The sequence below is a fragment of the Alligator mississippiensis genome, chromosome 4, assembly GCF_030867095.1.
Source record: "Alligator mississippiensis isolate rAllMis1 chromosome 4, rAllMis1, whole genome shotgun sequence".
In the NCBI taxonomy this organism is placed as follows: domain Eukaryota; kingdom Metazoa; phylum Chordata; order Crocodylia; family Alligatoridae; genus Alligator; species Alligator mississippiensis.
In genome coordinates, this window is record NC_081827.1 from 149,998,120 (window position 1) to 150,025,669 (window position 27,550).

At 51.5% G+C, this 27,550-nt stretch overlaps 1 protein-coding gene across 1 annotated transcript in view; it reads right to left on the bottom strand.

The window, feature by feature from the left end:
• Positions 1 to 27,349, bottom strand: part of LOC132250066 (scavenger receptor cysteine-rich type 1 protein M130-like) — a 339,402-nt gene extending 312,053 nt beyond the window's left edge. The window contains 5 exon segments of the mRNA XM_059726230.1: positions 23,837 to 24,155; positions 24,240 to 24,247; positions 25,264 to 25,606; positions 26,856 to 27,170; positions 27,340 to 27,349. Coding sequence (XP_059582213.1) covers positions 23,837 to 24,155; positions 24,240 to 24,247; positions 25,264 to 25,606; positions 26,856 to 27,170; positions 27,340 to 27,349 — 995 coding nt within the window.
• Between the last annotated feature and the right edge of the window lie 201 nt (positions 27,350 to 27,550).

Consider the following 27,550-nt stretch of genomic DNA (forward strand, 5'->3'; position numbering starts at 1 on the left):
AAGGCAGACTCCCTAGTGACCCCCGCCCCGCCCCGCCTTTTGGGACTCTTATTAAGTAAGGGAGTAAGAATTGGTCTAACGTGTAGTTTTAGCTATGTACGCTAAATGTATTCAGGTTAGGTAATTTTAATTAAAGAAAGAGATTACCTAAAGGCTCCCCTGCAAAAAGAGAGAGGCAGCAAATTGGCCTGTGAACTGACTTGCAAACTGCTTGCTCTGTTTGCTGCCTCTGCTCACCCTTTGATTCATCCCCTTCTGAGAAGAACACCACTTGCACAAATGTAGTTGGATTAAAATTTAGTTTTAGACTTTGCAGCGCTCCAATAGTCAGCAGTGTTAAGATACTCACCAGTTGAAGCACCTGCTCCCGATAGGGTTTATCAAGCTCTGCAAGTTCCCTCCATTCAGGCTCCTGCTGTCTTTTTCATTTGTCCACTAGAATAACCTTCCTTGTGTCAAGAACATCAGCTAAAGAGAGAGATGGCTGCAAGCTCTAATGACGGTCCCAATATACAAGTTTCACTCATGGGAGAGTCTCCTCAGGACCACAAAGTTTCTTTCAACGGAGGTACCATATTCCTTTCTAACTTGGGTGATACACAGTTTTCTTCCAGAAACCAGAGCTGGAAAGATTGTGTACAGCCCAGCAATGCATCTCATTCTACATTGAGAAGACTAAGGGCAAGATAGGGTAGGCATCAGCACTTGGATGAAGAGTGGCTATAAGGGGAGATATGGAGGCCAAATAATGGTATTGTAGCACCCTGCCTAAGTCACATCCTTCCTCCAGGGAAGGCTAGAGCTGCAGGTGAGATAGTCCAAGGGCAGGGGCCTAATTAAAAGCACCAAAGCCTCATGCATATCAGTGTCCCCTGCACTGAAAAATGGCAGCTCATCAAATAGGATAGATTACAGCGGGACCTGGACAGGTTACAGGGGTGGGCAAATGACAATAGGATGAGATTCAGTACTGACAAGTGCAGGGTGCTGCACTTAGGCAGTAGAAAGCAGCAGCATACCTATAGGCTGGGGAACTCCCTTCTTGAAAGCACGGTGGCAGAAAGAGATCTTAGAGTCATTACTGACTCCAAGATGAACATGGGCTGATAATGCGAGGACACAGTCAGTAGGGCTAACCGTACCTTGTCGTGCATCCAGAGATGCATCACAAGCAGGGCCAAGGCGGTGATCCTCCCCATCTTTGTGACACTGGTCAGGCCACAGTTGGAGTACAGCATCCAGTTCTGGGCACCACACTTCAGGAGGGATGTGGACAGCATTGAGAGGGTCCAAAGGAGGGCTACTCCCATGATCCAGGGACAGCAGGGCAGACCCTTCGAGGAGGGGTTATGGGACCTGAACCTGTCCAGCCTTCACAAGAGAAGGCTGAGGGTCGATTTGGTGGCTATTTATAAACTTTCTAGGAGGGACCAGCGGGCATTGAGGGAGACCTTGTTCCCCCGAGCACCTCCAGAGTAATAAGGAATAATGGCCATAAGTTGTTAGAGAGTAGGTTCAGACTAGACATCAGGAGGCGCTACTTCACAGTCAGGGTGGCTAGGATCTGGAACCAACTTCCAAGGGAAGTGAGTGCTGGCTCCTATCCTGGGGGTCTTTAAGAGGAGGCTTGATGATTATTTAGCTGGGATCACTTGAGCCCAGTTTTCTCTCATGCACAGGGCGGGGGGTCAGACTAGAAGATCTACAAGGTCCCTTCCGATCCTACTTCTATGAATCTATGAATCGATGAATCTATTGGAGCCCAATGTCGTAAGTCAGGGTGTCCAGCTTCAAATTTTCCAGGGGCTGCATGCCCCACAGCCTCCCCTTCTCCTTCTTCCCACTCCCAACACTGCATAGCCACATAGTTGGACACCCCACCTCACCTTTAGCTACTGGCCATGGGCTTCTCCACTACATTGCTCTGCACCACAGCACACAGGTGCTTTGGGCTGCTGGCTTCCTTGGCACCGTAATCTGTGCCTCTCTGCCTCACTCTTCCACCTGCCGGAGGAGGGAGGGGAAGCCGCAAGACCCTAGCTGCTGCTGAATCTGGAATGATAAGGTCAGTGGAAGCTGAATGGGAGCATGTGAAGGGCTGCTGCTATATGTAGGCAAGCCCTCAGAAGACTTGGATCCAAATCCAAAGAGCATTTCCAAGGGTTAGGAAATTGAGAAGGAGGACCATTTGTAGGTAATTCCTGTTTTATCTGCCTTTGTATTTCTCTCCTGCTTTCTAAAGTAAGAAATACTTGTGCTTAGAAGAACTACTGCTTATTTATATGATAACTGAGAGTCTTGGACAGGAGTTATTCCCGCTTATAATGTATGCTGTAATTGGGTGGCCTGAGGACAGAAAAAACTTATGCACTCACCCAGAAGGAACACAAACAGGGGTTATAAACTACAGAGCATCCTGTGCCAACATTGTTATACCTCATTACATCTTATTATATTTTTCCCTCTCCTAGAGCCTTATGTCTCTGGAAGCAGTTTCCTTAAAGTAGAGGTACTAGATTTAATGTGCATGACATAATTCGAGTTAATGCATGTCCCCCACATTGGCAAGTACTATAAAAATGTGCTTTAGCCTATTGTAATGCTCACTGGTGAAAGAGCACAATTTTGTGATGCTTTTATGTGCATTAAAATAGGCTAATGTGCATTAAAGTGTACATGTAGATGCGCCCCCATGTACTTAACTGATATGCAGATCATCAGTGTATAGCCTAATATCAGCCACAGGGAGAAGATATTTGCTCTAGAAATGTCATGTGCAGGAACCATTGGACAAGTGCATGTACCTTTGAGTGCCCTGATGTCTCCTTCTGGGGACTTAAAGGGCAGGGCTGCCTCACAACCCTCCCATGCCCTCTCTATTGATAATTTGTTTATTGTGAGCCTCTAACAGGAATGGAGGATAGGCTGTACATTATACAGTTGCACTGTATGGCAGAGAAACCCAGTCGCTTTAGGAGTAAGTAAGCAGTTCACTTGGTAGGAGCTTGATTTTAGCTGAGAGAATGAAAAATTGTCTTCCTTAGGTTAGTATCAAGTCTTGATATACTGAATGGTGCAGCTTTCCCTCCTCCCCCTGCCATATGGAATATTAACCAATTTAGAGCTATTTAATCTGTAGTGACCTGAACAGGTTCATCCCTCAAGCCAAGCTACAATACAGCCTAAGCAAATTTTTTTGTGAGGAGGGCATGCTGCGGTGGGATGGGCTTCACCTCTCCCCTAATGGCAGATGTATCTTTTCTTCTAGGCTGGCTGATCTCGTACGGCGGGCTTTAAACTCGCTTTGCCAGGGGAAGGGGCTGCTTCGAGTGGAGAGGATGCTTCACCAGCACGCAGGGTGACAAGAGGAAGGGAAGCACAGGTAAGTATCAACGTCCGAGGAACAGGGGGCCAAAACTGTCCAGGGAGTTGGAGGAAGGCACAAGGAGCCTCAGGAGGCCCCAGCCTCTACACTAATGCTCATATTATGTGTGTAAGCAGGAGGAACTATGCCTCCTGATTGCATGTAAGAACCCAGACATAGTTGGGCTGACAGAAACCTGGTTTCAAGTGAGAGTGATGGTGCTTGAACTGATGCTCATTCAATGACATTGAGTTCAAATGCCCCTGCCACCATTTTTAAATGTGGGGACACTAATACAGGAGATGTAATGGTGTTTTAATTAAAGCAGCCCTTGGAGCCACTCAAATTAGTGTCATGCCGCACCGCCCCTGCCTCCCCCCACCCCACGCCCTCCGGGGCACATATAGAAGTGCCCATGATGTTTACTATACAGCTAACCTCTTGGGTAGACACATCCTCTTTTGCATATAGGTACATTTTAGGCATCTCAGTTCCATTAAGGTGCTTATGGGATCAGTTTGGATTTGACCCTAAAGCATTTAGATTCTCACTAAGATTTTTTTCATAGCTTACACAGAGAAATATGGAGCATCCATCTAAATGAATAAATTCATGTGTAAGTGTTGGTGTGATTTGCCAAAGGACACCCACCAGAGAACTACTGCCAAGCTCCAAGAGCTCAACCACCTTGGCAGTTGTCATGAAAAAGTTCCAAGCAGACATGTGTGGAGCTGCAACTTTGTTCACACAACATTATACTACTGTTATAGCAGTTTAACCTGCAACTACAGAAAAGAATACACCTGTCATAAATAACCTTTAGTCCTATTTGTAGACAACAAACAGGACTAAAAGCATGTGGACAAAAACTTCGTATAAGTAAACTACAGGCTTAGGTCTAGCTAGCATGAGGAGACAAGCAGATTTTAAAGCACAGTCATAAGGCTTGTTATAAAAACTTTAAACGCTGGTTAAATCGGCATAAGAAACCCTACAGAATAAACATTTGCCTAATTTTTAGAAATCCCGAGGAAAGCATAAGCATCAACTGCTGGAACTTGCCAGCCACACTTTAACCATGCTTTTCAGAACCATGATAATATGTTAATATGATGCCCACGTTAATATGACACAAATGTTAGTAAATAGGCTTGAAATATGTGGCCTATCAAGGCCACCCTGCTACAACTTATGAGGTGAGGAAATACTAAAATAGGCAAAGTTTAAGCATATATAAAAAGAGTGGTGTCTGGTATATGAACGACATCCTTAAGAGTCCAAAGTGGGGAAAGAAGACAGCATCAGATTGTAACCACCCACTATCTCATTGCTTCACATACCTTTCTCCTAAAGGACTGCATGAGGAGCAGTACAAATACTGGTCACTATTTGCTTTTCTCTCCTTTGTCAAACACACAATGTTTCCATTTCATAGTTTCATAGTAGCTAGGGTCAGGAGGGACCTGAACAGGTCACCCAGCCTGATCCCCTGCCACAGGCAGGAATGAATGCTGGGTTCACAAGACGCCAGACAGGTGATGGTCTAACCTCCTCTTGAATTTGCCCAAGGTAGGGGCGAGGACCACTTCCCTGGGAAGCTGGTTCCAGAATTTGGTCACCCTAACTGTAAAATATTGCCTTCTGATCTCTAACCTAAACCTATTCTCCATCAGCTTGTGACCATTGTTCCTTGTCACCCCAGGTGGTGCTGGGGAGAAAAGAGCTCTGCCTATTTGCTGTTGATCTCCCCTGATGAGATTGTAGGCAGCCACCAGGTCCCCCCTCAGCCTCCTCTTGCTGAGGCTGAACAGATTCAGGTCCTTCAGTCTCTCCTCGTAGGGCCTGTCCTGCTGCCCTCTCACCAAGCGGGTGGCCCTCCTCTGAACCCTCTCCAAGCTGGCCACATCACTTTTGAAGTGTGGCACCCAGTACTGGACGCAGTACTCCAACTGCGGTCTGACCAAAGTCGCATAGAGGGGGAGGATTACCTCTCTGGACCGGCTTGAGATGCACCTTTGGATGCATGACAAGGTATGGCTGGCCTTGCAGGCTGCGGTCTGACATTGGCAGCTCATGTTCATCTTGGAGTCAATAATGACTCGAAGATCCCTTTCTGCCTCTGTGCTTTCAAAGGGCAACTCCCCAGCCTGCATGTATGTTATGGATTCCTTCTCCCATGGTGCAGCACCCTGCATTTGTCTGCGTTGACCCCCATCCTATTCTCGTCTGCCCACTTTTGTAGTCTGTCTAAATCTAGTTGCACTCTCTCTCCCTTCAAGTGTGTCCACCTCACCCCACATCTTAGTGTCATCAGCAAACTTGGACAGCGTGCTTTCCACCCCCTCGTCCAAGTGGCTGATGAAGACGTTAAACAGTGCGGGCCCGAGGACCAAGCCCTGGGGTACCCCACTGCTCACATCTCTCCAGGTTGAGTACAACTCGTCCACCACTTCTCTCTGGGTGCGCTCCATCAGCCAATTTTTTACCCATCCAACTGTGCAGGCATCAATGCCCCAGGCGCTTAATTTATTAATGAGGACGGGGTGAGAGACAGTGTCAAAGGCCTTCTTAAAGTCTAGAAAGACTATGTCCACAGCGACACCATCAACCAAGGATTTAGTTACTTGGTCGTAAAAGGCAATCAGGTTGGTCAGGCAGGACCTGCCTTTGATGAAACCATGCTGATTGCCCCTGAGCATGATCTCCCCTGCAGCGCCCCCCACAAATGTGCTCCTTGAGGATTCTCTCCAAGAGCTTCCCGAGCACTGAGGTGAGGCTTAGAGGCCTATAATTACTTGGGACCTCCTTCCTCCGCTTCTTGAAAATTGGGACCACATTAGCCAGTTTCCAGTCCCCCGGCACCTGGCCAGATGACTACGAATGCTCATACAGCCGGGCCAAGGGCTCCGCTATGACCCCTGCCAGCTCCCTCAACACCCTTGGGTGGAGGGCATCTGGACCTGCACATTTAAAAATGTCTAGCCCTTCCCGAAGATCCCTAACTACATCTGTGCTGCCAGAAGGCCTGATAGAGCTATCCCCAAGATTGTCCCTACATCTGGTAGGTGGGATATCCCGGTCCCTGTTCAAGAAAACAGAGGCAAAGAAACTGTTAAAAATATCAGTTTTCTTGGCTGGTGTAGCCACAAGATTACTGCTTGCATCTTGCAGGAGCCCTACATTGCCTGGGGCCTTCTTCTTGCTCCCAATATACTTGAAAAAGGACTTTTTGTTGTCCTTAATCTTGGCCGCTAGCCTGAGTTTCATCTCTGCCTTGGCCTTCCTAACAGCCCTCCTACACTCCCAGGCCGAGGAGGAGTACTCCTCCTTGGCGATAGCTCCTCCCTTCCACTGGTTTTACGCCTCCCTTTTAGTCCTCAGGCATTGCTGAATGCCCTTGCTGAGCCAAGGGAGTTTCTGAGCACTCTTACCCCTTTTGCTTCTCTCAGGGACTGTTGATCTTTGGGCCTGGAGGATCGCCCCCTTAAGGTACGACCAGCCCTCATGGACTCCCATCTCCTCTACCTTTTGGGCCCTTAGTGCCTCCCCCGCTAGTCTCCTAAGCTCATTGAAGTTGGCCCTTCTGAAGTCAAGGGCTTTAGCCTTGCTGTGAGCCCTAGACGCCCTGCGTTGGATAGTGAAATCCAGTAGGTGATGATTGCTATTGCCCAGGTGGTCATGGACCTGCAGTCCCCTCACCAGGTCATCCGTCGTGGCCAGGACCAGGTCCAGCAAGGCATTACACTTAGTGGGGCTGTGCACTTCCTGGATAAGATGAAGGTCTTGTAATACAGCTAGGAACCTTCGCGAGCGGTCAGACCTGGCTGTCTGCTCCTCCCGGCAAATGTCTGGGTAGTTTAGGTCACCCATGACAATGACATCCCTTGACCTAACTGCCTCCATAAGCTGACTTGAGAAGTCCTATTCCAGCTCTTCCCCCTGGTTGCATGGTCTGTAGTAGACACCCACCGTAATATCCCTTTCGCCTCACCCGCCTTGTACTTTGACCCATCGTGCCTCTGCCCGACCTTCCTCTAACCCGAAGATAATCCTTGATGATGTGAGGTGCTCTTTGACATAGAGTGAAACCCTCCTCCCCCCACCTTTCCTCTCTGTCCTGTCTGTTCTATATAGGGTGTATCCCGAATGCCCACCGCCCAGTCATAGGTAGGGTCCCAGCAGGTTTCTGTGAGCCCAACTACATCTGGGTTCTTACTCGCAATCAGGAGGCACAGTTCCTCCTGCTTACTCCCCATACTACAAGCACTCCCCATACCAACTTGAGAGGGTCCTCAAAGGAGCCACCTGTATGATGAGGGACTTGCAAGACAAGCCATACGATGAAAGGCTGATGGACCTGGGCTTCTTTAGCCTAAAGAAGAGAAGGTTGAGAGGGGACTTGATAGCGGCTTACCGCTATATCAGAGGAGTGCATCAGGAGCTTGGTGAATATCTGTTCACTAGAGCACCCCATGGGAAGACCAGGACCTGAAAGGCCACTTCAGCATTAATACCAGGAAAAACTTCTCCCCTGGGCATGTGCTCACAAGCAGATGCCCTGCCAACACAGCCTCCAGTTCCTGGGCTTGCTTCTCGCTGCTTTCTCAATTAAGTTTGGCTCACAAACACGTGTCTCGCAGCCTTAGTGCTGTAAAGGAACAACACAGGTCACATATACCTCCTAGTTTTCAAGCATGTTGTTATGACACATATCTAGCAGCCAGACTGCCCAGCGTCTGCTCTTTACTCATGCTGCCTTAAAAGAAAAGAGCAGCATCCTGGTCAGTGTACTATGACACCGCGCGATGCAGCTGGCAGAAGCTGTGTGCAAGTCAATGCCCATCCTCTGTGTGCCCCAGCCAGGTCTGGATGCTCACCACTGGAGACAACTGGAGGATGACGACCTCAGCCCATGCTTTAGAGGATCCTCCCCCTCCCCAAGCCCTCTTGGTCCTGGGAGTGTCTCTGAGTTCCCCTCGAGTCTCTGGGGCCAGTCCTTTCGAGACCCAGTGTAAACCCCTCCTCGTTGTGCACCTCCACTCAGCCCACACTCCTGCCAACCCCCTGGGGACCCAGCATGACCCCACATTGCTTCCAACCCAAGAGGACCCACCATGATACCACACTGTCCTTGACCCACCAGGACCCACAATGACCCCGCAATGCTCCTGACCCACGGGGACCCACCACTACCCTGGACTGCTCCCAGCCCATGGGAACTGAGCGTGACCCGACACAGCTCCCGACCCATGGGGACCCAGCATGACCCTGCACTGCTGCTGACCCACAGGGACCCACCATGACCCCGCACTTCTCCCTCTTCTGTGCCAGGTCTGGGCCTGCACCTTATGCATGTGGGACGCAGCTGGTGTCTAAAGTGTCCCTGCCCTGGCTCTGGGCTGAGCTCAATCAGACACGAGGCACCACTGGGCACCACGGACTGATCCCTGCACACAGACGCATCCTTAGCCCCATGCTGTCCTGGTCCAGAGAAGCTCATCCCTGCTGTGCTCAGGGAATGATGCAGGAGGTGGTGGGAGCTGCAACGTGTTTGGTGCAGGAGCCAGCATAGGCCCCGCATGCCCGAGCATCGCTCCCCCGCACTCCACCAGCATGGGCAGCACAAGGCTCCGCACTGCAGGGCTGCCCAGCGTGAATCCTCCTTCAGCAGTGGTGCCTGGGCTCAGCCCTGCCCAGCTCATGCAGTTCCCCTGGCCCACAGATCCCTCCTCTGCCCACAGCTGTAGGTGAGGGCTCCATGGTGGGGTGAGGAGGGAGGACCCGGCCCAGCCCCATGTGGGAGGCCCCGGCCATGGCCTGCCCCACCCAGACCACCAGCTCCAGCGAGTGGTGGGGCCATGGAGACACACGGCAGGGCCGTCCCCCTGGCCATTAAACCGCTTGCTGTCCCCCTGAGCCACTGCCCGGACCCGCGTTCTCCCAGGTGACGTCACCACACGTGCTGCACTGCCCAGCTCCTTCCTCTCTGCCCCAGGGAGGGGTCTGGCTCTTCCCAGGGTGCAGGTGCTGGCAGTGGGCAGGGACTGCATGCAGGGGCAGAGGGAGGTGCTGCCGGCATGTCATGGGGCTGCGTGTTGCGGGGATGGACGGAGAGTGTCTGCGGGTGCCGGTTCAGCGGGGTGCAGGAAGGATGCTGGCTCCTACCGGTTGGAGAGTGTGTGTGGAGAAGGTTGCTGGGGGCATGTCCATGTAGTGTGTGTAGGGGAAGGACACTGTATGACACCACCGTTGAGTGTATTGGGTTGGCAGGACGCTGCGTGTGTCTGTGACTGGTGGGGGGTGCAGGGCAGAGCGGGGAGTTAGAGGTAATGTAACACTGGGACCTTGTGGCGTGTGTGCTGGGGCAAGGCTGAGGTGCTGCCTGTGAGTCAGAGCTGGGTGCAGAAGGAGGTGTCCAGGCGGTGGGTGTGTGCCCCCGGGGCTGGGGCTTGCTGCGTGCAGGCAGGACTTGCGTGGGGGGCACCCAGGTGGAAGCAGTGGGGAAGGGGTTTTTGTCTGCAGGCCAGAGGATCCAAAGGATCTAGTGGTGGGGCAACATCTCCCTTCCAGACCGCACCACAGGAGCAGCAGCTGGGACTGCTTTTTCATTCCAAGACATGAGATAAATGCATTGTGCCACACCCGATCGTGACACCTCCCCTTCCCCTGCGTGCTCAGTAGCACATACCCTCTCATTCCCTGTTCCCGTGCACGGCTTCCACTGTGCTAGGGTGGGAAGGGAGCTCTCAAATTGCTGCTGCCCTGCTTTACTGAGCAGCATCCTGGTCAGTGTACTATGACACTGCGCGATGCAGCTGGCGGGAGCTGTGTGCAAGTCAATGCCCATCCTCTGTGTGCCCCAGCCAGGTCTGGATGCTCACCGCTGGAGACAACTGGAGGATAACGACCTCAGCCCATGCTTTAGAGGATCCTCCCCCTTCCCAAGCCCTCTTGGTCCTGGGAGTCTCTCCAAGTTCCCCTCGAGTCTCTGGGGCCAGTCCTTTCGAGACCCAGTGTAAACCCCTCTTCGTTGTGCACCTCCACTCAGCCCACACTCCTGCCAACCCCCTGGGGACCCAGCATGACCCACATTGCTCCCAACCCAAGAGGACCCACCATGATACCACACTGTTCTTGACCCACCAGGACCCACAATGACCCCACAATGCTCCTGACCCACGGGGACCCACCACTACCCTGGACTGCTCCCAGCCCATGGGAACAGAGCGTGACCCGACACAGCTCCTGACCCATGGGGACCCAGCATGACCCTGCACTGCTGCTGACCCACAGGGACCCACCACGACCCTGCACTTCTCCCTCTTCTGTGCCAGGTCTGGGCCTGCACCTTATGCATGTGGGACGCAGCTGGTGTCTAAAGTGTCCCTGCCCTGGCTCTGGGCTGAGCTCAGACAGACACGAGGCACCACTGGGCACCATGGACTGATCCCTGAACAAAGACGCACGCTTAGCCCCATGCTGGCCTGGTCCAGAGAAGCTCATCCCTGCTGTGCTCAGGGAAGGATGCAGGAGGTGGTGGGAGCTGCAACGTGTTTGGTGCAGGAGCCAGCATAGGCCCCGCATGCCCGAGCATCGCTCCCCCGCACTCCACCAGCATGGGCAGCACAAGGCTCCGCACTGCAGGGCTGCCCAGCGTGAATCCTCCTTCAGCAGTGGTGCCTGGGCTCGGCCCTGCCCAGCTCATGCAGCGCCCCTGGCCCACAGATCCCTCCTCTGCCCACAGCTGTAGGTGAGGGCTCCATGGTGGGGTGAGGAGGGAGGACCCGGCCCAGCCCCATGTTGGAGGCCCTGGCCATGGCCTTCCCCACCCAGAGCACGAGCTCCAGCGAGCGGTGGGGCCATGGAGACACACGGCTGGGCTGTCCCCCTGGCCATTAAACCACTTGCTGCCCCCCTGAGCCACTGCCCGGACCTGCGTTCTCCCAGGTGACGTCACCACACGTGCTGCACTGCCCAGCTCCTTCCTCTCTGCCCCAGGGATGGGTCTGGCTCTTCCCAGGGTGCAGGTGCTGGCAGTGGGCAGGGACTGCATGCAGGGGCAGAGGGAGGTACTGCCGGCATGTCATGGGGCTGCGTGTTGCGGGAATGGACGGAGAGTGTCTGCGGGTGCTGGTTCAGGGGGGTGCAGGAAGGATGCTGGTTCCTACTGGTCAGAGAGTGTGTGTGGAGGGGGTTGCTGGGGGCATGTCCATGTAGTGTGTGTAGGGGAAGGACACTGTACGACACCACCGTTGAGTGTATTGGGTTGGCAGGATGCTGCGTGTGTCTGTGACTGGTGGGGGGTGCAGGGAAGAGGTGGGAGTTAGAGGTAATGTAACGCTGGGACCTTGTGGCGTGTGTGCTGGGGCAATGCTGAGGTGCTGCCTGTGAGTCACAGCTGGGTGCAGAAGGAGGTGTCCAGGCAGTGGGTGTGTGCCCCCGGGGCTGGGGCTTGCTGGGTGCGGGCAGGACTTGCGTGGGGGGCACCCAGGTGGAAGCAGTGGGGAAGGGGTTTTTGTCTGCAGGCCAGAAGATCCAAAGGATCTAGAGGTGGGGCAACATCTCCCTTCCAGACCGCACCACAGGAGCAGCAGCTGGGACTGCTTTTTCATTCCCAAACATGACATAAATGCCTTGTGCCACCCCCGACCGTGACACCTCCCCTTCCCGTGCATGCTCGGCAGTGTTACCCTCCAATTCCCTGCTCCTGCACACGGCTTCCACTGTGCTAGGGTGGGAAGGGAGCTCTCTAATTGCTTCGGCCCTGCTTTACTGAGCAGCAGCAGTAGCAGAAGCTTATGGCTCCCCACAACTTGCCCAGACCCTGGGTCCTGCATCCTAGCCCAGGAGCAAGCAGTGGTGCTGTTCCTGCTTTCCCAAGGTGATCCTGGCCAGATCCTGGTGAAGCCCCTCCCCTGCTGACATTCATGGGGAGGGTTATGTGGGGAGGGATCTAGCACTTACTCCTCGTCTGGAAGGGAGCCCCTGGGAGGACAGGGCAGGGGGACCTGCCTGCTGCTGCTGTTGCCTGTGGAGCCAGCTGGAGCAGGGCAGGAGCATCTCTGAGCTCCTCCTTGCATTGCCCTCATCAGCTGGGAAGTGGTGATGGGAGGGGACTGCTGCTAAGGATGGAGGGGAAAGGATGGGGTAGTGAGAGCTGGAGACAGGTTTGTTCCTATATTTGGGGATTTCAGAAAATAGACCCTGCTGCTGCTCCATGGTGTGCTCTACCCAGACGGGTGGATGGTGGTGCGTGTGTCTGTGTGGATGTGCGTGTGCATGGTGTTTAAATCCTGTTCCAAGTGGGAGAGAGGTTTACTCTTGTCTGGGGCGGCACACATGTGGCATTTCCTGGAAGCTGCCCAGCCAGAAGCAGCGCCATCACACTTATCCTACCCCAGCAGGGTGTAGTTTTCAATCATGCCCCAGGACCAGGAGCCTCCACCAGCCCCATAGCTGCTACCCTGTACCTCCAAGATGTTATGAGCAGCACATCCAGCTGGGTGGTGTTTTTCTCCTGGCTGCTTGCAGCAAACTGGTGGCACCCCTGCTCACAGCCCCGTACTTATAATGACAGTGGGGCCTGTTCCTAGTCAGGCAATTGTGCCTGATTGGGAGTGGAGCCATTTGCAAGCTGTTCTGCTGCTTGCCCACACCCCTATAAGTAAGAGAGCACAACTTGTGCGCTGTTACAAAGGGGCGCAGTGGCACAGGCACACCCCCTTTTGGGTCACCCCTGGAACAACAGCAGATACTGTTATTTTTAATATCCCCAAATCAGGTACAAATTTAGATACCCCCAACTTCTGCCCCGACTCTAGCTCTTGGCGACCCCTCCTTTTTCCTCTGTGCTGAGAGGCACGTTATGGAGGTTCATCCATTTTTTGGCCCAAGAGAGATTCCCATTGATTAAGGAGTCATATCAGCAGATACTGATTCAATTACCGATATGCATGCCTGGCAGCAGGGAGAGAAGCGTTGGGCTAGTAAATATGGGAGGGAGTGGGGGGAAGACATGGGGCTTGGGCAGATTGAGGTTGACATGGTGAGGGAGGGAGTGGGGTTGGGACAGGTGAGATGCAGCCCAGCTGGGGCAGGGCAGGGTGCTGCGCAGGATGGAGCCACGAGCAGGTCGTCCACAGGGTGTGGAAAATGAGGGGCGGCTCCTGCTGCTTCATGTCCCTTGGAGGACAAATGGGGGGCATATGCCGTCCAGATCTGTGCCAGGGGTGAGGGCGGGCTGCCACTGTAGTCTAGGGCCCGTGATGAAGCTGGGCTCTGCCCAGCAGAGGGGTTGGACCAGGACTGTGATCAGGGCAGGTGGCAGTGGGAGTGGGAGGTGTGTTACAGGGTGGGCAACAGCCACCCCACAATTCACCGTAAAATCCCCAAGATCCTTCCAAATGCCGCTGCTCCCTGCGCCAACTGCAGCCCCAGCCCATAACCCCCGCCGGCACTAACTTGGCAGTGGTCCCAGCCACCAGCAGCAGCCCGCCTTCACCCTGAACATGGATAAGGCGTCAAAAGCCCCTATGCCTTCCCTGGGGCATTTGCCGCTGAGGGAGCTGCCCTCCTCCCCATGTCCCTGCACACCCTGTACTAGTCACTTGTGGCTCTCACCCCACCCCACCCCACAACGGCTGGGCAGTGCCTCCCCCAACCCCATTCCCTACCTCACTGTGAGATCCTCAGTCTGCCCCCCTGCACGCCCCTTCCCACAGCGCCACAGACTTGTCAGCCCAACAATTCCCTCCAATCTGCTGGACTGCATTCCTGGCCCTGTGCATCCTCTGCCTGTGTCCATGCATGGAGCAACACTGTTGGCCACATCAGCCAAGAAAAGCTTATTTTTGATAATGTTAATATTCCAGTTCTTGGTGCTTATATAATATGAACTGGTGTATCGGTGAATCTCTAGTACCTTCCCCATTCACTCTTTCCCTGCCCACCATTACTGCTGTCTGTGGCTGATTGTCGGGGAAGGCGGTGCTCCAGAGCAGCTTCTCCCATGCTGTAGCCAGGCTGAATTAGTGCCTGCAGCAGGCGGGTTCCTCCTCCCTGCCCAGTTGCACCAGGTAGTCCCTGATGATGCCTGTGCGAAGCACGGCTGAAGAGGGGAAGGAGCAGCTGTGGATCCATCCCTGGTATCAGCATAGGACAGCAGTGGGCAGGAGAAGGGATAATGGGAGCAGAGGGTCCTTGCTGCTGAGGATTAAAGGGAAGGGACTGGGATGGGCAGAGGGTGGTACGTGCCGAGTTCTTGCCTGATCTGGGGCTAAAGAAACCTAGCTCCTGCTTCCCATCATCCTAGATCCGCCCGTGTGGTCTCAGTGACCACGTTGTGTGTGTGTGTGTGTGTGTGTGTGTGTGTAGATCTACCTCTGGTACCAGAGGGAGTGTCAGGAGCACTGCTGGCCACAGTGGGTCAGCGGTGTGATGTTTGTGTGTGTCTCCTGGGGGCACACTCCAGGTCTGGATAGGGGCAGAGCCTAGGTCTGTGGTGCTGGGAGTTTGGGTGGGAGGTCATGGAGAGTTCAGGGCTTTTCCTGGGGTCAGTGGCCTTTCCTTGAGGGAAGCTTAGGGTGAGGTGTCAGTGAGGGGGAGCCCAAGGGCAGGCAGTGTGTGCTGTGGGTGCACGGCCTAGGGCTGTGGGTGCACGGCCCAGGGCTGTGGGCTCCCTTCCTCCTGTGTGATGTACAGTGCTGTAGGCTTGTTCTCTGGTGCTTATATCCCCAAGGGCTGCCCAAGGGGTGGGGCTGGCACTGACATGATGGGTGGCCAGCATAGAGAGGATAGCATGGCCAGGTGGGTGCAGGTGTGGGAGGTGCTGGGTGCATGGTTGCAGGGTGCTGTTCAGACAGGTTGCCCAGGAGCGCAGGGTTAGTGCTGAGACTGACACATGAACCTAGACTTAGTGACCTCCCATGGCTGGAGTCCAGTTGTCCTTGGTGCAGCTGTTGCTTGGGACTTCCTCAGGAGGCCTGTCCCTTTGTGTGTCTGGCTGGTGTGTGTTTGGCCCTAGTGTAGCCAGGCTGGTGCTCTGCGTCCTGCTCTTTCTGAGCTGTTTCTGGGGTCTGGGTGGGAGTGTGCCAAGGGCCAAGTCTGGACATGTCTTTTTTTGCAGGGATGCTGGAGGGTTTCACATTCTCTCTCTGTCATAACGCAAACATCATAACGCAAGTCAAAATGGAACGTTGCCGTTTCGCACAGCCTGACAGTGGATAACATGATGTATAGTAATTTGTGCTCCATTGGGAGCTAGGGTCCAAGCTAGAACTCGGGACTGGCTCTTTTCTGGTGGCTTGTGTCTCACCTAACCATGGTTCTTTTCACTTTAGTCTTCCATCCTTGTCCTGCACATGTCCCTCTCTTCGTATCCAGGGGTCCAGCTTCAAAAGGAGGGCTGGAGATGGATTGAGATTATGTCTAACCTGTGGGTCAGGGGTTAGAGCCCTGCTTCTTGAACTCAGGGTGATGCAAGTTCAAAGGCCCTGGGCTGGAGGCTCAGACTCAGATCTGATCTCTCCAAAGTGATGGCCTAAATAATGTGGCTCTTGGGGCTAAGATATGGAGGAGTTCTCCTCAATTCCAAACCCACTACTTATGGGCTTCATTTTGTGACTTACGCATGTAGACTAGGTGTGTGCGCATAGCCATGCACCTGACTCCTGTATAACTTACTGAGCCTACACAACACCTTGTCATATGCAATGGGTCCATACTGCACAGGAAATGGTTGGTAACAGAATCCCAGTGCACAGGCACCAAAAAGGCCAATTTCACAGTTAGAAAACTGTTATTTAGGTGCACACAGGGAATGTAATTCCAGCCGTCTTGTGCCTCAGTTACACGTACGGGACTTTCATTTGTTCTATTTATCACCTGCTTCTTCAGTTTTCCATCATTTTTTTAGCAGCTCATTGTGGTGCTTTCTCAAGAATGGACTGGCTCATTACCCATCCCAGATACTCCTGGGACACCTGGCTGCCCAGGGCCAGTCTGACACATACTGCCATTGACCCAGGTCAGTGACACTGTGGTACCAAGTGCAGTTACTTCCCCAGATGACCTGACTCTTTCCTGTGCCAGTGCACAGTCACACCCATGTCCCTGTCCTGTCCCAGTGCAGCCTGTGCTTCTCTGCTTCTTCACCTGCCCCAGTCAGCTAAGGAAAGAAAAAGCTGAAAAACCTCCTACAGCTAAACAGCTATAGGTAGTCATTTCCCATCATGTAGAGCTTATCTATACTGCGGAAGGAGTGTGTCAGGGCTCTGGGGGGACTTGAGCACATCACAACCCTTCCTTGACCCAGCTTACTCCTCATGCATGCACTAGGTATGAAGTTTCAACATTGAAGCTGGTCCAGACTGTTTCCAAAGGCCTGCTGGAGGGCAAGGGCTTGGAACCAGGTACCAAAGGATGAGCATGGAAACGTTCACTGACTCATTCCCAGACAGGAGTGTGCCTGTGGACAGAGTTTAGCAGGGTGAGGTGAGGGTATGATCAGGCCCCTGTGGCCAGGGCACTGTAAAGGAGTGAGACAAAACTCACAGCATGGAGGGCCGGCAGGAGCTGCAGCTGAGGATAAGGAGCGAGGGAGTCCACAAGGCCTGAGAGAATCTCCGGAGTGGAGATGTTCAACAGACGAGATGGAGGAGGGCCCAAGGGAAAAAAAAAATATAAACTACAGCCACAGGTAGAGGCTTCTTGCACATGAGAGACACCCCAAAGAGAGTGTGAACGGTCATAGGGGTGGAGGGTAGGCTAGTACAGAGCAAAGAATGGACTACGGGATTTTTTCGTCTGGATTATGGTGATTGGGAAGTTGAGCACCCAATCATAAGTAAAAGGGACATTACTAGAGCCTGACAAGAAGGCTGAGATACTTTTCTTTGGGTTTTTTTGCTGTTTCTTTTGAGTTTCTTGAGCACAAGCCAACACCGGTCCCTGCAAGGGTGTACCCAAAAGAGGCCCAAGGACACCTTGGGACAGGGGGACAAAAATAAGGCCACAGTAGGCTGCACTGCAACCTGGCTGTGGAAGAATGTTATGAACACCATCTGGAGAGGCTAGGTTGGGGTAAAGGGGAGGTTGTGGAGCCCCACAAAAGTAACAGGGATCAAGACCAGACAGGATCACCATGGGCAGTTCCTCCCGGGAATATATATGTCATCAAAGTCATGGCAGGAGAGAAAACATAAGATCCTCTTCCTGGCAGAGCAGGTGATCCAGAGCCGTCCATCCTGTCGCCCCCTGTAGGGAGACGAGCTCAGGGCAGTGCTATAATACCCTATAATACCTACAGTCATCACAGGCACATTGCTACCATAGTTCTGGCAAGCCATCAGAGATACGGGAGCACTTGTCTGCATTGCATTATTGATTCAGTTCTCATCAAACAGTTGTTTACACATGGCTTGGAGCCCAAGTACCTGAGCACAATGAGCTCCTACTGATCTCAAGGAGATATGGGCACGTCTCTCCAGACTGAAACCTCAGCCCCTCTCAGGAACACCCTCATCAAGCATATAATTTTCCTCTAAAATGGAAGTTTCACAGCAGACTCATGCTGTCTCTGTGGTATGGATTTGCCCCTCACCTTTACCGTCTGGAGGCACAGGGATGTCACTCCATTCCGGCTCCTCCACGCTATCGTAATCCTGCTGGAAATCCCCAGGGGAAGTTTCCTCTGCAAGAACAAACAACACCCTCAGCTTCCCCTGGACTTGTCCATTTCTCCAGAATGCTCCGAGTTCCCAGGAAACCCTGCTGCCCTGGACCTATGGCTGTTTGCAGTGGAGTGCTAGGAACCTCTCAGAGTGCTCTGGGTGGAAAGGGAAAGGTCATGGACATTGGTAAAAGAGGACTTAGTCCCGCTTCAGTTCTTCCTGAATAACTAAGGATACAGCCCTGACCAAGTGCATCCCATATTGTTGGGATCATGTGTTTTATTACAGCCAGGATCTGTGCAGGATCTCATGCAGACTGGAATGTAACTTGGTCTCTATGCTCATGGCAGGGTGGCAAGGGAGAAAAATTTTGGCACTTGATCTGGATTTAGTCAGTGATAGACATCTCAATGCTCAGCACATTATTCCTTGTGCCGTTCCCAGCCCGTTACTGACACACAAGGAGTGTCTGGATCTGACCACCTATTCCTATCAAGAGGTTATCACAGAAAACTTTGAATGCTTTGTTAAATATGACCCAGTTCCACTGTCTCACGTTTGTACTGGACCATGACCTAGAGGACATCCCCAGCAAACGGATTCTCTCCCTAGCTCTGGGGCTCCATCTCTGGGCTCTTCTTTGTCTCATTACCTTGCGCTGATCCAGGATCATTTCCATCCTCGCTGTCCCCAGTGTAATACTGCAGCTTCATCACAGAGTCCTCTGAGTAGGAGACTGGAGGGTGAGAGACAGTTTGTTATCCACCTGTGGAGGACGGAGTCCCCAGAGCAGAGGACTGGCTTCAGTGGGAAAAGGATTCAGATGCCCTTTGACTTGATACTCCTAGAGATGACCTTTCCTGACCCATACAGAGGTCTGCTTCCAGACTGCAACATGGGCAGGGGAAGAGGAAAACTGCATAGAGTTGGGACAAGTGGAGTGTCTGCTGAGAAGGAAACTCATTTCCAGAGCTCTTGTAATGGTTGTTCTCACCCCAGACCCAGTATGCACAGCCTTGTACAGGACTGCAAAGATATGGGTCAGCATAGGAAGTGCCTTAGGTCTTTGTTATGCATTAGGGTTAGGTGGCTCAGGGAGCTTTTAACCTCCAGACTGTCTACATATTAAAGCACATAAACCACTTGTAAGCACCCTTAGGTACCTTTAATTTATGCCACTCCAGGGCAGGTTAATCCCTGATATGTGTTACCCAGTTTGTGTTTCCTGAATGTGAGGCCATTGCCCAGAGATAAGACACCCAAGTTGCATACTCCAGCATCCCAGGATGTAGATTCCCCTCCCCATTCTATGTAGAAAACTTTCCACTCCCTCAACTCTCCTGCCCAGGGCATGGTACTGGCACCAAGCCAGCTCTTTGTCCAGCACCTGGGAACATTACCTGGCCAGGCAGGTTGCAGGGCACAGGCTAGTTCAGGAGGGAGAGCTACGGGATGTGCAGTGGGGAGCAAGGTAGGGGGCCAGATCCAGGTCCCATAAAATGGGGCTTCCCTCCTGGGGCCAGCTCCTTGTGAGGTAGGGCTACCCAATCCCAAAGCAAATCCCAATTCTTTTATGCCTGAGACTTTATTTAATTTATTTACTCTTTATTTATTGTTAAATTCTTCTTTTTTCTTGTATTTCTCCTTTTAGAGAATTCAGTGTCTGGCTGACTTCATTTCACCATCCAGCCCCAAGCCACCATTCCCATCCACTGCCTCTCTACCGGCCATTTCACTCCCCATCATTAAACTCTCCCACTTCTACCTCACGCTCCTGCCAACATGAACCGATCTCTCCAGCCCACCTTCATGGAGAGCGGACACAGAAGCCTATCTTGGCCCGCCAGCCCTCTAGCGGCAGCTCTTAGTTCTGCAAGTTGGGGACAGGCAGAAAAGGTTTTTAACTCAAATGTTTAACTACTAACTACACTAACACTGATCAACCTTTGAGAAACTTAAAGTGTAAGATGTAACCAAATCCTAAAATACTCGCTGTGTGTTGGCAATGGGGCGCACAGACCTGAGCGACCGAACATCTCGAGCTTCTCCCTCATCAGGTTATAATCAATCTCTTCATACACAGCTTCAGTTAAGGGGCCTGAGTATCTTCCAGAGGCTGAAAACAAATGGCAGGTTTCACACAGGGTCATGGAAACAGGACATGTTAAGACAGGAAATGTTAAAGGGTCCTCCAGCTTTTCCCTTTGGAGCTCAGCTGAGCCCTACAGCACACTTCTACGGCCTTGTCCAATTTAAAAAAAAAAAATTTCCAATGTGGCACTGACCAAGCCTATTCAAAAACTTCCCTCTGGAAACCATTACATGGGCTTACTCCCCTGTTACAAAATCTTGTCTTACACTCACCCTAAATCTTTCCTATTTACTACCATCATAAGACTCTGACCATTCCCCAGTTTCACGTAATGGAAAAGTAAATACAGTCACACTTCCACTTGCACACCCAGATGCACACACGCACCCACTTTCAAAATGCAAACATTGACACTGGGTTCTACTGAAAGTTGTAAACTAGAGGTTGCAATAAGGGGGAATTGCCAACGCTCATTCTGCCAAATATAAGAATTTTCCCCCACCTTCCCTTTTCTACCGTTTGTTTTTCTTTGCTCCTTTCTCTTTTCCTGCCAGCTGATTTCCTAATATTTCCTTTCCTCATAGTATCCATCCCACTGATCTCTCTCTTCATGAACACTTTCACAAGTGGAGTTTCTAGCAGTTTTCCAAATACAAACCCAACATTATAATTTTCGTCCATATTTCCCATCTCTTTATTCTCCCATGAAATCTTGCTTTGTCTTTACCACTCTCCTGAGCTTGCCCCAGTTCTGCTTGGTTTGCATATTTCCCAGGAGCCCTGCACAAGTGTACTGCTCAGTCACTGATGGTAGGACTAATTTCACAAGCATTCTAGATCTCCCTCTCACAGCTCTTCCAGCATCCTCCCCTCCTCAGCTTTAGCTTCGAGGCCTAGGTTGCATCACAGCTCTGCCAGTGGCCCTCCCTTCACCTGAACTTCCCTCTGCTGTTGCAGAGCGTTTTTTCCATGGTGAGACAGATGAGGACTCACCTCCGCGCAGTGCCTTGGTGCTTTGCACCTGTCCCCCCAGCATGATCAGGACCAGGCAGAGAAGGGCCCCCAGGACAATGCAGATGACTATGGGCACCATATCTCTCCCACCTGTCAGAGATGGGCGCTGAGGTGGTTCTGGAAGAAAAGGAACATGCAAGAGGCAGAGACTTCTGGGAGAAGCAGGAGGGCGTAGTGGAGAGATGTAGTCTCTAATTTAACCACCCATGGCACCAAGTTCAGTGCTGAAATTCAGGCAGTTTGTCATAGAGGCAGCTGTGTTAGGAGCCACTGGACAGGAATGGCTCCTGCTCAGCACCCACTGCAGCTCCCACCCCAGGTAACAGTTTTGGTGGACCCCTCACTCCAGGAGCTGGAGCTCATCCTTGCAGGGTAGAAACAGATGTTGTCTTTGTGCCCCTATACAAATGTTTATAGCGGTGTAGAGGTCAAGCCAACAGATGTCCATAGCCCCTGCTGCACCACAAATGCCCAAAAGTTTTAGCCACAACATCACTTATCAGAACTTCCTGGTGGAAGAAATATTTTAGGTTTATGGTGGGAAAGCGTGTGCAGTTTCCCAGTGTGGGGCGTGCGCAGGGCAGGCACTCCAATGGCTTGATCTTCTTTACCGCAGTAGTTCCTGTTTCTGGGATGCACAGCATCAGGGCCCTGAAGCTTGGTGTACACCTCCTGGGCGTCCCCATTTGGACTCTCCAGGCACCCACAGATGCTCCGTTGAAGTGCAAGAGCTGAGACCAACAATCAGCCAATTGGCAGTGTCAGGCACTGGAGCACACCAGAGTTGGCTTTCACCACTTAAAAAGATGCACCTTGGAGATCCCTGGAGTGTGTCACCGCAAGCAGAGAAACCCCATGTTCTGTGCACACATGCCCAGGGACTCCCTGAGCCATGTCTCTAAGCAAGGCAATCCTTTGTTACCCACTTACAGAGATGAAACCCAGATTTTGCCTGTGGTATGTATCTGCAAGTGGGAAACCCTGGTTTTTCCCACTTAGAAATACATGCCCCAGGGAATCTCTAAGGCACATCTGTGTCAGGAGGGAACATGTTGCCCTTGTCCTGTAGGACTGGCCCCCTGCCCTGTCTAGGGCAACAAGTGACCTGTGCTTCACCCAGTGAGGTAGATTAGCAGTGTTGGGACATATCCCATCACATGAAATCTGGTTCTTGTGCTGACTTCTGTTTATACCCTCAGGATGGAGATTACAGGTCATCATCCTGGGAACCCAGCACCAGTGAAATGTAAGCCCCAGTGATAGCAAGGCATCTTACCTGTTCTGTCTGGGGATGCAGTAGCCTCGCTCTTATCTGCAAGGAAAGAGAGAAGGAGAGTGAAAGTCTGCAGGAAGGGGAGATGGTAGGTTTGTTACCAGGAGAAGGCCTACTCTGAGAGTCTTTGTGGGAATCTCGGAGGTGGAGACTGGTGACCAAGAGTGGAAGTGAGACCTTGGGGGTATCACTGCCTCATTTCTGGATTTGTTGTCAGCAGACAGGGAGCAGGTGGGCAGGGCCTTCTTTTGAAAAGCCCTCTCAGGAGCAGTGGGCACATCCTGTAGATGTAGCCTCTCTGCCTGCACACCTCACCTGCATGTCACTTGTACGTTGTGTCTCCTGCTTGAAAAACGGAGAGCAAACCAGCAAGCCCTGCTGCAGAGCTGGAGTTAAGGTTTCGTTACATGTGCTCCAGGGTGGGGCAGGTTCACTTTAATTAGAGCAGCCATTTTGAAGTATAGGGATGCTGAATACAGGTGATGTGGAGGCTGCTGGAGTGTGTTAATTAGCATGCTACATCAGACTCAATTAATAAAGTGTGCTTCAAGATGTGCTAATTAACACATGTCAAAGCAGGAGTAGGGCCTGTATATAGGTGCCCAGACAGTTTTTGCTTAAGTGTCCCAGAGGATAATGGTTTCACAGCCACAAATCTAGGGTTCTCCACGTCTACCAAGAAGACAGAGCATCTGTCTAAAAGAGGGAAACAAATGTATGAGTATCCCTGAGCTGACACAGAGTGGAAGCAGAACAAGATCAAGAACCAAATGTTGGAAACAGCCCAACAAAAACTACGCTCATAGTCGAGGACCCCAAGATGCTACGTTACATCCTGCTACTTACTAACGCCTTTGGCACACAATAAACAACCAGCCTGTGCACAAGTGCACGCTGTGTCAAGGACAAGGTGAGTCCAGTGGACACATGGGTGAGCAAGGAGAGCCCCATGCCTCTCTCCCACGGGGCAGGGTTATAACATATATTGGTTAAAGCTGTCATTGTGTTTCATGTCTCTACTGAGGCGGGTTCATGTGCTGCTCCCCAAGCACTGGGTTGGAATAAGAAGCTGGACAGTTGGTCACCAGTCTGTGTGTGTTAGTTGGAGGGCAGTCGCATGTCAGAACTGGGGTGCACTGGTGTTCTTGTGCAGCAGCTCCCAGCAGGGCAGGGCTGTATGGTACGGACATAGGGCCCTGTGGCTGGCAGATGAATAACACAGTGGACAATGTATGTATGGAGGCCAGAGCTATGGGGGCTGATGCCTTCAAAACCAGAGCTCACAAAACCTTTCCCATCCCAGCCATTAGATCCTGCACTGAGAAGACGGTGCCCAGTCTGTGGATGGACAGCAGGATCCAGCCCATGAAACACTTTCCCCAGCCCACCTCCAAACCTGCATCATGGATGAAAGACACTGTCACTCACTGATGCAGGTCACAGCAGCATCTTCCTTATGGTGACACTCATTGTTACCCCAGGGCTCAGCACAACAGTCCCACAGAGACGACTCTGTCCCCTTGCAGTTCAGCTTGTCCAGCCAGATGGGGCCGGTCCCCTTCCCAAATTTTGCCTCACTCAGCACAGACTCAGCAGCTCCACAGCCCAGTTGTTTGCACACAACAGTAGCATCCGCCATGTCCCAGGAGTCATCACACACTGTTCCCCAGGAGCCATGGTGCCAAACCTCCACTCTCCCCGAACATCCGTCCTTTCCTCCCACAACACGCAGCTTCTCCTTGTCTGGGAAAAGCAGAAACTGCCTTACTTGGGAGATGGGTAAGGCCTTAGGGCAGAAGGAGGAGATTCAGAAAAGGGCAGAGGTACCTGTGCAGCTTGTGGAGTTTGGACACTCGGCAAACTGTGTCAGAGTTGTTTTCTCTTTGCTTCCTAGGTTAAAAAAACACATGCCATGAACGGGCTGGTTAGTGTGTACATTATGAGGGAGAGCAGAAGTTACCAGTACTCTCAATTATGATATTACCATTATATAAATACGAATTTAAATGTGTTTAATATGTTCTGGGTGTGCAACTTCCTGCAGTTCAATGCCAGCTGTGTTGCTCCATGGCAGTGGTTTTTATTCTTTTTACAGTTAAGGTACCCTTCATGTAAGTCGAGACACTCTCTATAGTGTTGGTGAATTAAGTGGCACCTTATATCAAAAGCTCGTTTATTTACTACAACACTAACCTCCTTGGGGAGGGGCCACGCAGAGCACCTAATGCACCAGCCGGTCAGGGACAAGCCCACGCCTGCGCTAACCTTCTCGCACCTGCTTATCTCTTCAAATGTCACAGCACCCTCCAAGGCTCTTGTGGCAGCTCAGGGTGCCCCAGATCCCTGGTGGAGAATCCCTGATATATGGACACCTGATGCACTGTACTTCAGCCTGTGGCTGGTAACTGCATTGCCTTACAAAGAGATTTGAATGTAAATATTTTTACTGAAGAACCAACCACATGGACAGCCTATAGACAAAAATTATGTCCTTTGATATGGCCTGAAAAATCAAAATCAGATCTCACACCAACTTTGACATGCACACCCAATATACGTGCATGCGTGTGTATACCTACAGAGGTGTTCATATAAATAGAGATTGGAAACTGATCCTAAACTAAACTTCACAGCCAGGGCCCATATCCAATTGTTCATGTCTAATAGCCACACAGATGCACACAGGACTCTGTGAATGAGAGAATGAGAATCTTGTCTGTTGTTTTGGGGAATATAAAACTGTCTATACTGAAAAGGAAATATTTCTATTATAGAACTTCAGGGAATCAAACATGCAATACAGGCGTGTGTACATACATGTACAAGTGCACCTATGTGTGCTTTCATACACGTTTGTGGGCAAGAAATGTTACCATTTCCAGTACACTTAATATGGGTCTCTTCTCCCCGATTAGCACATGAGAGAGGGTTCCATGGCTCCGACGGACACTGCCAAAGGGAGTTGTGATGCTCAAGGCACCGAACGTGATCCAACCAGGTGTGGCCAGAACCTTGTCCGTATGTCAAGTCTCCAACAATTTCCCCTTCATCTCTGCAGCCCAGCTGTTTGCATACAATTGTCACAGTGGCTTGAGTCATCTGGTTGGAGCAAATGCTTCCCCACGACCCATTGTAGAAAATCTCCAATCGCCCAGCACAGTCACCGCCGTTCACCAGCCTCAGATCCATGAATTCTAGAAGGAAATGCACAACAAGGAGGTCCAGTGGTCGGATTTGATACCATCTGGATTGAAATCCCAGAGAGCACTGGCAGTCCTGGACACTGCTGTGGATAAATACTGCACACAATAACTCCAAGGATCAGCGACTCTTTGAGACAGCGCTGGGCAATTATAAATACAAGGGTCACTTATAGCAAGGCACCACTTCTCAACGTATAGAAGCAGAAAGAGATAAGCAGCAGTAGCTGTCTGTGATGGTGCAGACAGGCTAGCCCCAGTCGAGGAAGAGATTTAAGAGATTTGCTGGGCTGGGGAGGCCTCACCCTGCACCCAATGCCAGGCCTGCAGGAGTGATTTAAAAGAAAGCCAGTCTCATAGAGGGGATGACTCTATTCTGAGGTGCCCTGGCTCCTGGTCAGATGTCCTCCAAGACACAAACTAAGCAGATTCCCAGGTCAGTGCCGTTTCTAACAGTAGGGAAGGCCAATGATTTCTCCCACACCCCAGCTAGGAACTAATGAGTAACACCATTATGATGAGGTCTGACAGTCCTGTGCACTCAGATGTATATGTGCTGCAGAGAAGAGCTCCAAGGATCAGTGAGTCTTTTGCGGCAGTGCCAGGCAATTAGAAATACAAGGTTCACATGTGGAAAGTGGCCATTTCCTAACATTTACATGTGATACTGCTCTTTCTAACACTAGAGAAGGCCAATGATTTCTCCCAGACCTGCCAGTAGGAACGGATGAATAACACTATTTCTTATTTTTTATAGGCTCCAGGGTGGGGCTGGGGCACTTTAATTTAAGCAGATCCTAGGAGCCAGTCTAAAATGAAAATGCCCACAGCATCTCATGTACCAGTGTCCCTGCACTTCAAAATGGTAGCAGGGGTGCTTTAAGTAAAGCTAATTCAACAAGCTATAGTTAAAGTGCTCTTGCTGCCATTTTGAAGAACAGGGACATGGAGACACGAGATGCGGAGGCTGCTGGAGGCATGCTAATTAGCACATTTCAGCAGATTCGATTCATCGAGTCTGCTCCAATGTGCTGTAATTACAGCACATAAGAACAGCCTCCATGCATGTCTACAGGCACCCATGATGACTATGTATGTGGTTAAGTGACCCTGGTATGAAAGGAGGAAGAGAGTCTGAGACAGTCAGAGTGGTCCCTAGCATCGTTAGCTCTCTCCTCAAATATTAGTCTCCCTCTCTTATATCCGTGGTACCCAGTTTCAAAACAGAAGTCATAGAACAGACCTGAGCAGAGCACTCCTTCATCCTCCTTGTGTCTGCAGTCGTGCTGCCCCCAGCCCCTGGAAGGGCACTCCTAGAGTTCGGATTCATTCCCAGAGCAGTTCACATCATCCAGCCAGATCTGTCCTGAGACTTCCTCGTAATGAACATAGGCAGCTGCCTCAATGGCGTGTCCACATCCCAGTTGTTTGCACACAACAGTGGAGTCTGTTCGGTCCCAGGAGTCATCACAGACAGTCCCCCAGGTGCCCTGGTAGTAAATCTCCACTCTCCCAGCGCAGCGACCTGTCCCATTCACCAGTCTGATCTGCCTGCTTCCTGCAAGGAGAAATCCGAGCTGTTAATGGGTAAGGGTGAAGCAAACTGAGAAGTTTATCATCAAATCAGTGTTGATGCTGCATGGACTGAAACACTAATGCTTTAGGAATCATAGAGAAAACAAGAGATGTGTAGATTAAGGTAATATTGCAGCCTCTTAAAGAGTCACTGATTTCCATCATGTAAGAAAAGGGCCTACTCCTGCATGTCTTATTCAGCACAACAACCCTAATAGCACCTCACCAGTGGGTGAGATTTAGTGACAGGAATAAGGTTTTTCTGAGCATGCCCTTCCTTTCAAACAGGTTTTAGATCAGAATTGTCAACGGTGCCTGGGGACATTACTATCAGTGGGGAAAATTACAACAAAAGCCATAGGC